We start from the raw sequence: 13,353 nt of genomic DNA, 5'->3' as shown, positions 1-13,353 counted from the left end.
ATGTGCAGGATATAGTGGTAGATATTATGTAATCTGAGAAATTGAGATGATCCACTCCTGCATGATGGATAGACGGTGAAAGAATCAGGAGTGACAGAGAGGTCCTGTGGGTGCTTTGCAGGTAGAAGAACAAGGACTTGTCCATGGTAGTAGGTCTCCATTCATGAGGAGATTACAGAAAGACAGTTGGATATATTCTGTGAGATGTCTGAAGTGGTTGGTGGTAATGAGAAGTACAGCTGGGTGTCATCAGTGTAGCAGTGAGAAGAAAAGACATTTCTTATCACACATTCCAGAGACTTGACTTATAAAAACAGAACTGGTCCAAGAACTGACCCCTGGAAATGAGCCATTTCAGGCTACCTGGTAGGACTGATCCTGAAGATAAGATGAAAACCAAACAAGAGCAGATGATGCCCACATCTGAAAGTTTATCTGGTGGTTCACTGTGTCAAAAGCAGGAAGTGGAGGACTGAAGAATGAAGTTTTCCCTGGATTTGTGGAGAGCTCATTAGTCCTGTTTCGCAATTTAAGCACTGCAATGTCAGTCAGTGGTTATGTGCCACAATGTGCTACTGTAAACAAGCTGGCTCTGCAAAAGTAATGCTTTTTAAAAAAATGTATTTTCTCGTTTGTATCAGAATATATTTTAGTGTATCTTTGCTAATTGCTGGAAGCAACACACTGAAGCAGCTGAAGGAAAACACAAGGTGTATTTTGCAAAGAGCATCATGTTTTGCAGGTACTCTCACATAGAAAGTATGCAAAGAATTTAGCGACATGTTGTTGCACTTTCATCTTTTACAAAAATCACTTGTGAAAGAGAAAGTTTTCACATCTTGTATATTAATATATTTTTCTAATATGAGCACATTAACACATTCAAAGGTTCTCCTCACATACACTACATGGCCACATGTATTATTGTGTTCAGATATTTCAGCGACCTCCATTACTAACATCTACATAAAATCAAGCATATAGTCATGCAATCTCAATGGGTCATACTGAAGTGACTTTCAATATGGCACTGTCATAGGGTGCCACCTTTCCAAAAAGTGATCTTTTTGTCCTCTTAGAGCTGGCCAGGTCAACTGTAAATTATATTATTGTAAAGTGCAAAGGTCACAGAGCAATAACAGCTCAGTCGCGGAGCAGTCGGACACACACAAGCTCACAGAACAGGACTGCCAAGTGTTAAGGTTTGTAAACTCATTTGCAAAAGTCACTAATGAGGTGCAAATTGCTTCTGGAACCAATGTTAGCATTGTGTGGAGCTTCATGAATTAGGTCTCAGAGGCCAAGCAGCTGCATACCACCCTAAGATCACCAGGTGCAATGTCAGATGTCAGCTGGAGTGATGTAGAGCACACAATCACTGTATTCTGCAGCAGTAGAAACATGTACCTGCCTGCCTGAATGCATAGTGCCAGCTGTAAAGTTTGGTGGAGGTGGAATAATGGTCTGTTGTTCATGGTTTAGGCCCCTTAATTCCCATGAAGGGAAATCTTAATGCTATACAGCACAGAATTACATCCTAGAGATTTGTCTGCTTCCAATTTTGTGGTAACAGTTTGGGGAAGATTCCTTCTTGTGTCAGCGTGACAGTGCCCCCTGGGAACAAAACAAGGTCCATAAAGAAATTATTCGCTAAGTTTGGTGTGGAAGTACTCGCCTGGCTTATGCAGAGGCCTGACCTCAACCCCTTCCAACACCTTTGGGATGAACCATAATGCCAACTGTGAGCCAGACTTTATCACCTGACACTGGTGCTAACCTCACTAATGCTCCTGTGGCTGAATAGAAGTCAATCTGAAGCCATGATCCACAATGTAGTGAAAAGCATTTCCAGAAGAGTGGAGGCTGTTTTAGAATGAAGTGTTCAACAAGCACAAATCACTGTGAAGTCCAGATGTCTACATACTTTTGTAGTCTATATTAAAAAGATAACAGTACAAACCCAAATGCAAAAAAAATTGGACAGAAGGTAAAATGCAAATAAAACAGAAAGCAGGGATTTGTTTAACATTTTACCATATCAACTTTACTGATTGTTGTAAATATACACTAATTCTAAATTTGATGCATATGACACATTCCAAAAAAATTGGGACAGGAGCAACGTAAGACTGGCAAGTTTGAGGAATGATCAAAAAGGAAAACAGGTGAGTAAGTAACAGGTAATAGTTACTGTAACAGGATATAAAATAATAGGAAAATTTTATATAATAGGATATAAAAGAGCAATCACAAAAGGCTCAGTCGCCACTGAGCTAATAGTCCAACAGTTTAAGAACAACATTTGCAAAGAATTTAGTGATTTCACCATCGACACTCCATAAAATTATTAAAAGATTCAGAGAATCCAGAGTAATCTTTCAGGGTACGGCCGAAAAACCATTATCAAATGCCTGTGACCTTCGATCTCTCAGATGACAATGCATTAAAAACCGACATGATCCTGTAATGAATATAACCATATGAGCTCAGGAATTCTTCGGAAACCCCTTGTCAGCAAACACAGGTCATCACTACATTTACAAATGCAAGTTAAGACTCCTTTAAACAAAGCGGAAGCCATTTACCAACAGCATCCAGAAACGCTGCTGACTTCTCTGGGCTAAAGTTCATCAGAGATGAGTGAGAGTGAGTGCTGACAATGGAAATGAGTGCTGTGGACTGATGAGCCCACCTTTTGAACTGTTTAAAAAAAAAAAACAGAAGGTGAACACAAAGTTCAAAAGCTAGCATTTGTCATGATATGAGGGTGTTAGTGCCAATGGCCTGGGTAACATGTACATCTCTGAAGGCACCACTAATGCTGAGGGGTACATGCACATTTTTGAGCAACATAAGCTTCCATCTAGACAACTTCTTTTTCAGGGACATTCCTGCTTGTTTCAGCAAGACAATGTGAAGCCACATTCTGCTCATGTTCAAAAGCATGGCTCTGTAGTAGGAGAGTGCAGGTGCTAGACTGGCCTGTCTGATGTTCAGACCTGTCCCCCATTGAAACATGTGGTGCATTAGGAAGTGCAATATATGACAACAAAGACTTTGGACTGCTGAGCAGCTGACGTGTTATATCAAGCAAGAATGGGAAAAAAGTCACTTTCACAACTACAACAATTGGTGTCCTCAGTTCAAACGATTACAGGACACTGTTAGAAGGAAAGGTGATGTAACACAGTGGTGAACACGCCCCTGTCCCAATGTTTTGGAAACATTTCGCAGACATCAAATTTAGAATACACATATATATTCAAAAAACAACAAAGGTAATTAGTTGAAACTTTAAATATCTTGTCTTTGTACTGTTTTCATTGGAATTCAGGTCAAAAAGGATTTGCAAATCATTGCTACTGTTTTAACTTTTTTGGAATTGTCTTTGTAGATTAAGCATCCTAAAATTTTTATCATTTGTAAAGAACAGAATCAAACCAAGTACTTTGGCTCACATTAAGCAAACAGTCATTTTTAAAATCTAAAGCAGTAAAAATTTTGGGAATGTGTGAATATACCTTTAACTGTCTGCTTGATCCATATCTCTGAAAATGCTGGATAACAGCTGATACATGCTTATAAACAAATGTTTACAACATTTCCTGTCTATTTCTTCCATTATTAATGAATTATATTTGTGACCACTCACATTCAAGAATCATTTTTGGTTTCGTTTCAGCCAAAACTAAGGTTTGCATGCTGAACTATCTCCACGACTGAATCCAAAATCCAGTATTCTTCACGGTGAGGACTGTTTTTTTAACAGAGCTGTCCATATATTTTAGTCTCTTTTTTTAAATAATTAATGCACAAACAAAGGCAGACTCCCACTGGTTGTAGTCTTAGGAAGCCCCCCTTTTCTCTCTCTCTTTTTCCCTCCCCCACTAAAAGAGATCATCTCCCAAATGTTTATCATTCCATAGTCATGGAATTCTCATGCAAAATAAAATGCCGCATATGTTGTATTCAAATATGGGTCAGTTTATTCACACAATTTCCATTCTCATTCAGGATTAGCTGCCTAAGGACTATTTGGATCACTGACTGTGCTTCATCTCACTTGTCTAATGCTTTGAAAATGTAAAACATCACCTTAAAATGAGAGAGAGACAGAGAGAGGGAGAAAGAAAGAGATGATGATGTTATTCAGGTATTCCATAAAAAGATGTAGAGCCCTAAATCCATATATTATTTTGTGGTTTAAAGAAGATTTGATGGAGATAAACTGTGTTGTATGTTGCAGTGCTGTGTATTTTTGTTATTATTATGGTATTGTTGTGTACCTTCTGCAGTTAATGCCTGATTAAATATACATCTGAATTTATCTCCCCAGCACCTTCTGTTTACTTTGGTGTTGCCTTATTTCGGTGCCTTTAATACCATCTACTGGCCACATCAGAGTACTGCCTGTACAGGTCTTCTACTAAGAATTGTAAAAAATTGTTTGTGGCACCAGTATTCGATTTGTTTATGGAATTTATACTTTGTAAAACAACCTTACTCCAAAAAATCCCACTATCATATCCAGTATTCATCTTACTCGCAGCAGTAAAGACATTTGCACTGCACATTTTAGAGCTCTAAATGGTTTATTAATATTTTCATTTTCAAGCAGATTCACTGCTTCAGCTCACTGTAGATAATATCTGAAAAATAATGTGGGATTATAACAAAGTGGGTATAACCAAACTGGTTTTACAAAATTAAGGTTTTTCAGCAAAAGCATTTAGCATTCTGTTTCATAATGTTTTTTTTGTGTGTGTTTTGTTTGTAGTGTCAGGTACAAAGTATGTGAGGTCATCATTAGTGAGGGAAATCTGTCATAATCTTACACTCCCACTCACAAATGTACTGAAACCTCTAATCAGGGAAATTTCTCGCTGTATTAGCAGTCGATTAGAGCCCCAAGCCGGGGGCGCTTGCCACTTAAAGACATGTAATTTATTTTGTTTGTCATCATTTCATTTATTTAAATTGCACATTCAGTTTACTGATTCTATTTCTAAAATATTGAAATACTGTTTGATTGCATGGCATATTTAATTGTATTAGCCTTTTACACTGATAAAAATTAATTAAATATTCATTCATGCACACAAAATAACATGACAGAGACAGGTGATGAGCTCTTCAAGTAGAATGTTCAGAAACAGCTCCTAATCCTTTTTTTTTGGAAAACAACATAAAGCAAAAAGTAATTATCAAAATAATGAGTGTAATACCTTAAAAATTACATCATGAGTTTTATAAATAAAGAGAAAGGCACACAAATGCATATTGGCTCATATGTACAGACACATTTGTTTTTATACCACTGACTGTGTGGTAAATAATCATTTGTATTAATAAAATACAAAACAACACAATTCAGATTTACATGTAACTGAAATGCAAAACACACAACAAAATTCACTTGTACATGAAATACTGCCCGTCTCTGCAACTAATATAGTGTCCAGTGTGCTGGCCACGTCTGTCCTTAGTTTTGCAACAATAGACTCTGAAATGAAAAAGGTCAATAATTATTACTATATGTAATCCTGAGTAGAGGAATCAAACTGGCCTTTTGTGGAACATATACTGAAGATACATTGGGAACTGGAATTTACCATGTCAGCTGAGATTACTTGCTACCCACTGACTGTTCTTACAGTACTACTGTGTATAAAAAAATGCACATAAGATCTTTACACTACACTTCAGTCCAGGAGTCTAGAGCAGGGGTCTCAAACAACCAGCCCACATCTGGCAGAGCTTGCAGGTTTATAAAGTCCTTAACTTTACTCTTAAATACAGCCCTCAAATCAATTTAGGCTTTTCTGTGTTTTGGTATTACCTTTAATGAAACTTGGTTTTCTTAAATAGTTGCAGTACATGGGCATAAAATGTTTTTCCAATTGACTAATTATAGGCCTAAAACACAAACTAGACTTTGTACAGTATATCAACAAAGGAAGCCTGGATATGTGCTAGCTTGCCATTGATGGCAAATGCTAGCCTCTCTTTGACAAAGAAGTCAAAAACTTTCTTAAATATATACAGCTAGAAATTCATAGCTGAATAAACACAGGACAAACACATTTTATGCGATTGTTCAGCTGGCTCCCCACTGGAGAAGACCACCTGGCAATGCAGACCCCTGGTCTAGAGAAAGAAGTACACAAGGCCAGTCTTGAACATATATCACATAGCCAGGCTAAAACATCATGGTATTGTGGAAGATACTGACTACTTTTCAAACAAAGAGATGGATGGATGGATGGATGGATGGATGGATGGATAGATGGATGGACAGATGGATAAATAGACAGACAGACAGACAGGCAAACAGACAGACACTGTAAGACACAGAAATGTTGTTCCATCGATCAAATAAAACCATAGGGTTTTATTTTTATTTATTTTTTTGTTTATGTTTACAAACATTTGTAACTCCTGATTTTACCTTCTTTGGAATAGTTGCGCTTGTAGTGCTTAATAGTAGAACCAAAGGAGGACTTCAGGGAGGGAAAAGGTCACTTCTGTAAATCAATGGAGGGACTGGAGCTGGTTCCCTACAACAGTAAAACAGGTCATCAGCACACTTCTCTGATTTTTGTAAAATGAGAAACCAAACATTACATCAAAGAAATCTCACCTCTGGAATTATACCAGCTTTTCGTTTGATATCGCAAATTTTCTCAGAGAGAAAACGTCGCACCAAACGCAGCTGCCCGTCAACTGCTTCCTTCTGATAGCCGCGCCGCTGAAGACGCTCCTTCAGGCAGTCTTGGTTTGAGAAATAATTATAAACATTACTGAAGACGTGATGATTTACAGTTGAAATATCAAACTAATTTATCAAACTATACCACTGACAGAGCCAGTAACAGTCACAGCAGTACTAACAGTAAGTGGTTAGTAATTGTCCTGGCTGATAGTTGGGAAAACAGTGAGTTTTAAGAGATAAAACAATAAATTATGCAACCTACCAGTGCTCACCAAATAATTAGAAAAGATCTCAGTATTCCTTATTAACATGTTAATACCTCTGATGACACCAACTTTCTCTGGAGATAATGGCGGTTTTGCCACAGACCCTTTGACAGCGTTGGATTTGGAGCCAGTCACAGTCCTTTCCTTCAGCGTCTCGATGCCCCAGATCGCTACGGCCAAGGACTTACAGAACTTAGAATGAGAGTCCATTCTTTGAATAACGTTCCACTTTTGTTTGTCCAAAAAAACCCCACATCCAAGGCTGACCTTAAAAAATAAGCAGAGAATTAGAATTAAATATAAGGCATGTTCTCTTGCCATAACCTACTACCAAGAGAAACATGCAGCTCGCATGATATTGAGAATGTATGAGATTTCTGACAATGTTACCGAGAAAAAGATGAGCTGATGGCAATTACCTGGCCACAGTTATTTTCTTCTAGAGTCTCAGCTGGGGGTTCTATTTTGGGTTCCACTTCAGAAAACATTAGATTTCCTGTGGGGTCCCACGAGGGTTCTGTGGTCTCTGTGGCAATTGTTTGTGTCCTAAGGGTTCCTGTGACAATAGTGAGGTACACATCTATATAATACATTTATGTCTTTATCAAACTGATAAATATGAAGTGCCCCAACAAAATGACTCAATGTGCCCAAAAATAAATATAAAATGTATTGAATGTATTTAAATGATCTGTCATGATTTAAGATCACTCTTTTCTACTTTTTTTCATATGTCAAAAAAATAAATAACCTGTTTCTTTCAAAAGAAGTTGCTCTTGAAGGCATATATTCAGTTTCCTTATTTTCTCCAGCTCCACTGACATCCTTTTACACTTCTGCCTCTGCTTCCTAATGACAGCGTCCTTCCCCGCGATAACCATGTCCTTCTCTCTGAGACGCCTTTTCAGCATTACATAGCTATCCTGAAGTTCCTGGTAAAGTTTGTAGGGCACAACAGATTCTTCTTCACTGTCTGAGAAATCCCTCTGTCTTTTTTCAGCAATTTGCTTCTTCATGATCTCCAGATAAGATGTTGATTCTGTTGAGCTCTTTTCTTTCTGTCAGGGTTGAAAAAGAACAGTAAACTCCTAACTTAACTTATTGGAGCAACTCGTCTACATTACATATTCAGCAACTCCATATTTCATTTGTCAAATTGACAAATGGTGTTACAAATGGTTGACAAATGGTGAGTTTCCTCATTTAAAAAGTTGCCACAAGATCACCAGTCAACTAATAAACAAACAATGAACAGTTTTCCAGCATGCATTACTCCATTTCAATGAAACACTATAGTTATGATCTACAACCCCATTTCCAAAGAAGTTGAAACGCTGTGCAAAAATGTAAATAAAAACAAAATTCAATGATGTGCAAATCATTTAAACCTAATATTTCATTGAAAATAGTACAATGACAACAAATCAAATGTAGAAACTGAGAAATTTTCTTGCTTTTTTGAAAAATATATGCCCATTTTGAATTTAATGCCAACAACACATTCCATGGGATGGGGGCAACAAAAGGCTGGTAAAGTTGTAAAATGCTTAAAAAAAAACACCTGGAGGTTAATTGGCAACAGGTCAGTACCATGACTAGGGCATGAAAAGAGCATCCCAGAGAGGCTGAATCTTTCAGAAGTAAAAAACTGAACGAGCAAATAGTGCAACAATTTAAGAATAACGTTTACCAACGTAAAATAACAAAGAACTTTTGCTTTTCATCATCTACGGTACATAATATCATTAAAAGATTCAGAGAATCTGAAGAAAACTCTGTATGCAAGGGACAAGGCGAAAAACCAGTATTGGCTGGCCATGATCTTTGGGAGCCTCAGGCGGCACTGCATTAAAAACAAACATGATTCTGTAGTTGAGTTCTGCATTGCTTGGGCTCAGAAACACTTTTGGAAACCACTGTCTATGAAAAGAGTTAGTCGCTGCATCCACAAATGCTAATTAAAACTCTTAAACACAAAGAATATATAAACAGGACCCAGGAATGCTGCCACCTTCTCTGGGCCCGAGCTCATTTAAAATGGACTGAGGGGAAGTGGAAAAGTGTCCTGTGGGCCACTTTTCTGTGGAAATCATGGACGCTGTGTCCTCCAAGCTAAAGACCACTCAGCTTGTTATCAGTGCACAGTTCAAAAGCCAGTATTCATGATGGTATAGGGGTGCATTAGTGCACATGGCATCAGTGACTGGCACATCTGTGAAGGGACCATTAATGCTGAAAGATATATACATGTTTTGGCAACATATGCTGCCATTCAGATGACGTCCTTTTCAGGGAAAGCCTTGATTTTTTCAGCAAGACAATGCCAAACCACATTCTGCATGTATTACAACAGCATGGCTCTGTATTAAAAGAGACTGGGTGCTAAACTGGCCTGCCTGCAGTCTAGACCACTCAGTCACCACTGAAATCATTTGTCACATTATTAAATGAAAAATCCGATAAAGGAGACCCTGAACTGATAAGCAGCTGTAATCCTATATCAAGAATGGGAAAACATTTCACTTTCAAAACTACAGCAGTTGGTCTCCTCAGTTCCCAACCACTTGTGTCGTTAAAGAAGAGGTGATGAAAAACAGTGGTAAACATGCCCCCGTCCCAACTTTTTTGGAACATGTTGTTGGCATCAAATTCAAAATGGGCATATATTTTTCAAAAAACAAGAAACATTTCTTAGTTTCAACATTGGATTTGTTGTCTTTGTACTATTTTCAATTAAATGCAGGGTTTTAATGATTTGCACATCATTGAATTTTGTTTTTATTTACATTTTGCACAACGTCCCAACTTTTTTGTATGATATTATCCTGTATTATGTTATAAAGTTAATTCAAAGGTCTTACCACTGAGTATCCACTGTGTCCCTGCAGTGGTGTTTCTTTCTCCTCACTTTCGAGGTAAGGATACAGAATTCTTGATTTCTCAAAGTCCATATTAAAACCTTTCAAACAAACAGACCAACAAATTGTACGCTGGTTAATACAGAAATCCCTATCTAATAGAATTAAGAGGTTGAGAGCACTGCCATCCTGTAGGAGCCATCAGCCTATCCTAATGGAAAGACTCTCTAATGGCAAACAAGGCTAATGGAAAACAACAGCGGGGGAACCCAGCCATCAGCCACGCTATTAAGCACCATAACCTGATGGCAAGCCTTTAATGGAGCTCTGTAGGATCCATTAGCCCACATCCTGATGGAAAAACCTTAATGGAAACCATTAGGGAAGGTTTTCTGAGCAGATGGAAACCATTAGAGGATTTCCTGCTTTTTAATGCATGATCCATTAGTCGTTTTATTATAATGATCTTAGAGCAGCAATCAGGAAAATATGCTGGAGAGATGCAGTGACATTATCCTAAATAAAACATCCAGCACATCTAATGTGCTGGTTATAATGCCCAATGATGCTATACATGACATTAACACATTTAGGTAGCCATGGCATTGATCTGCTGCTCAAAAGGACTTACAAAATAGAGCCGCAAGCAATTGTAAAATGTAATATATGGCAACATGATGCAGTCAGAAAAAGCTGAATGGCTGTCCTCTTCAGAATGTAGTAAGAACCACCACACTAAAGTTATCAACAAGCCACTCATATCCAAGCTACAGAACACTGACATCAGCTGTTGCGTGTCATGTAATTCAACAAACACGATGACAAACTACTTGCGCATTTCAGGTAGGGGTGGGTGACATGGCAAAAAATACTATATCACAAAACTTCAAGACGTTTTCACAATACGCAATATGCATCATAATATTTAGTTTTCGTGACCTTTAATATGTTGTACAAAATTGGATTTAATAAGTTGGTTATAAAAAACAGTAACAACAACAACAACAACAATACTAATAATGATAAACCTACAACTACAATGCTTTTTATTTATTGTTTTACAAACTGAGCTCCACTAAATCCAGTTAAACAGGCCTAAATATGCTTACTTTGTAATGAAACATCAGGGTTTGGGCAAAATACTTCAAAAAAGTAGTGATGGCTGAATACTGTCCTAAATGTATTGAGTAATATATTCAACTACAATACATAAAGTAACATATTCCAAATACATTTAGAATACATATTGATAAAGTACATGGAAAAACGCTGTCATTTTTATTTGCTTCAAACTGTTCTTTGCTGTTACTGGTTGGCATAATATGATTCATGAAAAATTCAATTATCCAAATTAATACAAAAATAAATGCAAAATTCTCAATGTTATTTTGGCTCTTTTTGCCTGCTTCAGTCCACTGCTGCTCCCACAATCTCACTGCCCTTTCATGACCTAAGCCAACAATTCGCCACATCCCAATAACAAAATCTTGCCAATTTCACTATGAGTAGCTGTGAGTTTCATTTAATAACATGTACGTAACCTGCCACGCAATGCATGCACAAGTCCAGTACAATGCCAAAGCAGAGCTTATCACTTGAGAATATGTCCACTACTCAGTTAAGTCTTTCCTCAGAAGAGCTTACTAACTGGCTCATAACAGAGATTTATCAGTCTACTCAGGCTTTAGTAGGAACTGCAGTGTTTGCAAAGAAGCCATTTTTGAGTCCTTGTTTAGAATAAGTCTTTACATACTGATTTTAAAAGTTACATAAGCAGTGATGGTGCTTCTTTGAAAGATGGTATATACATATATATACATATATACATACATACATATATATGTAGTGGGTAAGTATTCTAAAAGTATACTAAGTTTCTGTATTCTGAATATGTATTGTCAATACTTGTTTACATCCTAACCCTGTCCAGTGAAACATGTAGTTAAGTCAGTGTTTAAGTACTGACGATATTCACAATATCCACAAGCATACTGTGACATAATTTAGCATAATTCATCAGGAGACTTCGGCCCACCCCTAGTATCAGGAAGTAATGTGTATGAAACCAGGTGCCGTCAGACTATCTTACCCTCTCTGAGTTTAGTGATCCCCTCAGGAGCAGCAGTCAGTGTGCTAGCTGAACAAAGGAAGACCACTAGCTAAAACTTTCCAACAGGAAAACTCCTCGCGCGACGGAAACTGTTTCAGCAAACACACAAACGCGATTCTTACATTTTCCGAGGTTTAAGTAGCGTTACCGGATAACGGACACTACATATTCGTCTGCATTACCAGATATCCGCACGGGTTCCTTTCGTAATTTGTTCGGAGCGGCGAGCGGAGCCGTAGCCTGCCCGCTGTCCCTCTTACCTTCCAGAGCTTCCAGAGGGTTTGGCTTTGTCTGCTTCCGACGAGACATCTTCAGGGCAGATACAGCCTGCTGGTCCTGAGTTTGCTGTCAGGCAGCCCTCAGTGTTGTGTCCTGTAGGGCAGGGAACCAAGTAAAAAGGTTAAAAAAGTCTCTGGATTTTCTCCGTACAAGCTTGTCCGCTCCTGATAGTCCGTCTACACGATGTAATCGTAACAAGCACAGCCCCCCAAACCACAAAACACACCCTCCCCACCCCCACTCACAGCCCAGAAATCTCTACGGGGTTTCTAATGCAGTTCTGTGTTTTCCGGATGCTCTGTAATGGTACACTAATGGTATTTAATGGTTCCAGTCGGTTCCTAATGGCTAGTCGCCATGGTGCGGTGGGCGGTCTTTTCTCTCTCACAGGGGTTCAGGGGAGACAAACGCCCCCTTAAGGGAAGACATGTTTCCTGCAAAAAAAATCATCCACAAACACATTAAAGGAAATAAGATCAAGTTACTGATTTATTTAAATAGAGCTATAATAACTATAAAGCATAAATAAATGCTAAATAAAACTACAAAAGTATTGAATTTCCTTTGTTCTTCCTAATTGGTACAGATTTGCATGGATTTTAGTGACACTAAACAGTGAAGCGAGATCACTTTTCCAGGATGTAAAAATGTAAATAATAAACCAATTACAGCTTGAGAGCAGTAGTAATATAAATTAATAAATAGTAGTAATATAATGTAAGCTACTGGTTAAATATCCAGACAACTAGGCTACTATTAATGAATTAAATAATCACTTTATTATAGACTAGCTTTATGTGTTTTTTACTTATGCTTATGGATTTGCTTACTTGTGGATTTGTTTTTGATTTGCATATAAACACTGATCACATATAAACATTGATTTATCTCTGAATTTCAGTCTGATGAAAACAGCAAAGATTTTTTCCATTGCTTTTTTTTTATCTAATCAGTGGTTTTAATAATTTAGGCGTTGTTTGTAATAAAGTGTACTAGTATTTACCCCGATCAGGCATGACGATATGACCACCTCCTTGTTTTTACGCTCATTGTCCATTTATCAGCTCTTTGTTAGCCCCCTTTTACCCTGTTCTTCAGTGGTCAGGCCCCCCATGGACCCTCACAGAA

The 13,353-nt window shown here is 37.8% G+C and overlaps 1 protein-coding gene across 2 annotated transcripts; it reads right to left on the bottom strand.

The window, feature by feature from the left end:
- Positions 1-5,233: 5,233 nt before the first annotated feature.
- On the bottom strand, positions 5,234-12,602 carry LOC118816157 (BEN domain-containing protein 5-like). Of its 2 annotated transcripts, XM_036582667.1 has the most exons (9): positions 12,471-12,602; positions 12,207-12,318; positions 9,840-9,937; positions 7,730-8,036; positions 7,398-7,534; positions 7,032-7,245; positions 6,641-6,771; positions 6,449-6,557; positions 5,234-5,503 (listed from the first exon to the last, which is right to left on the bottom strand). In XM_036582667.1, the coding sequence occupies exons 2-8, from the start codon at positions 12,253-12,255 to the stop codon at positions 6,519-6,521; spliced, it is 975 nt and encodes a 324-aa protein (XP_036438560.1). In that variant the 5' UTR covers positions 12,256-12,318; positions 12,471-12,602; the 3' UTR covers positions 5,234-5,503; positions 6,449-6,518. The 2 variants fall into 2 exon arrangements, with proteins under 2 accessions (XP_036438560.1, XP_036438559.1); XM_036582666.1 differs by lacking the exon at positions 12,471-12,602 and having other exon boundaries at positions 12,207-12,445.
- Positions 12,603-13,353: the final 751 nt, after the last annotated feature.

The sequence above is a fragment of the Colossoma macropomum genome, unplaced genomic scaffold (assembly GCF_904425465.1).
Source record: "Colossoma macropomum unplaced genomic scaffold, Colossoma_macropomum, whole genome shotgun sequence".
Taxonomy (NCBI): Eukaryota; Metazoa; Chordata; class Actinopteri; order Characiformes; family Serrasalmidae; genus Colossoma; species Colossoma macropomum.
Note: the sequence above shows the minus strand (reverse complement) of the source record. Positions and strands in the feature narration are given on the sequence as shown.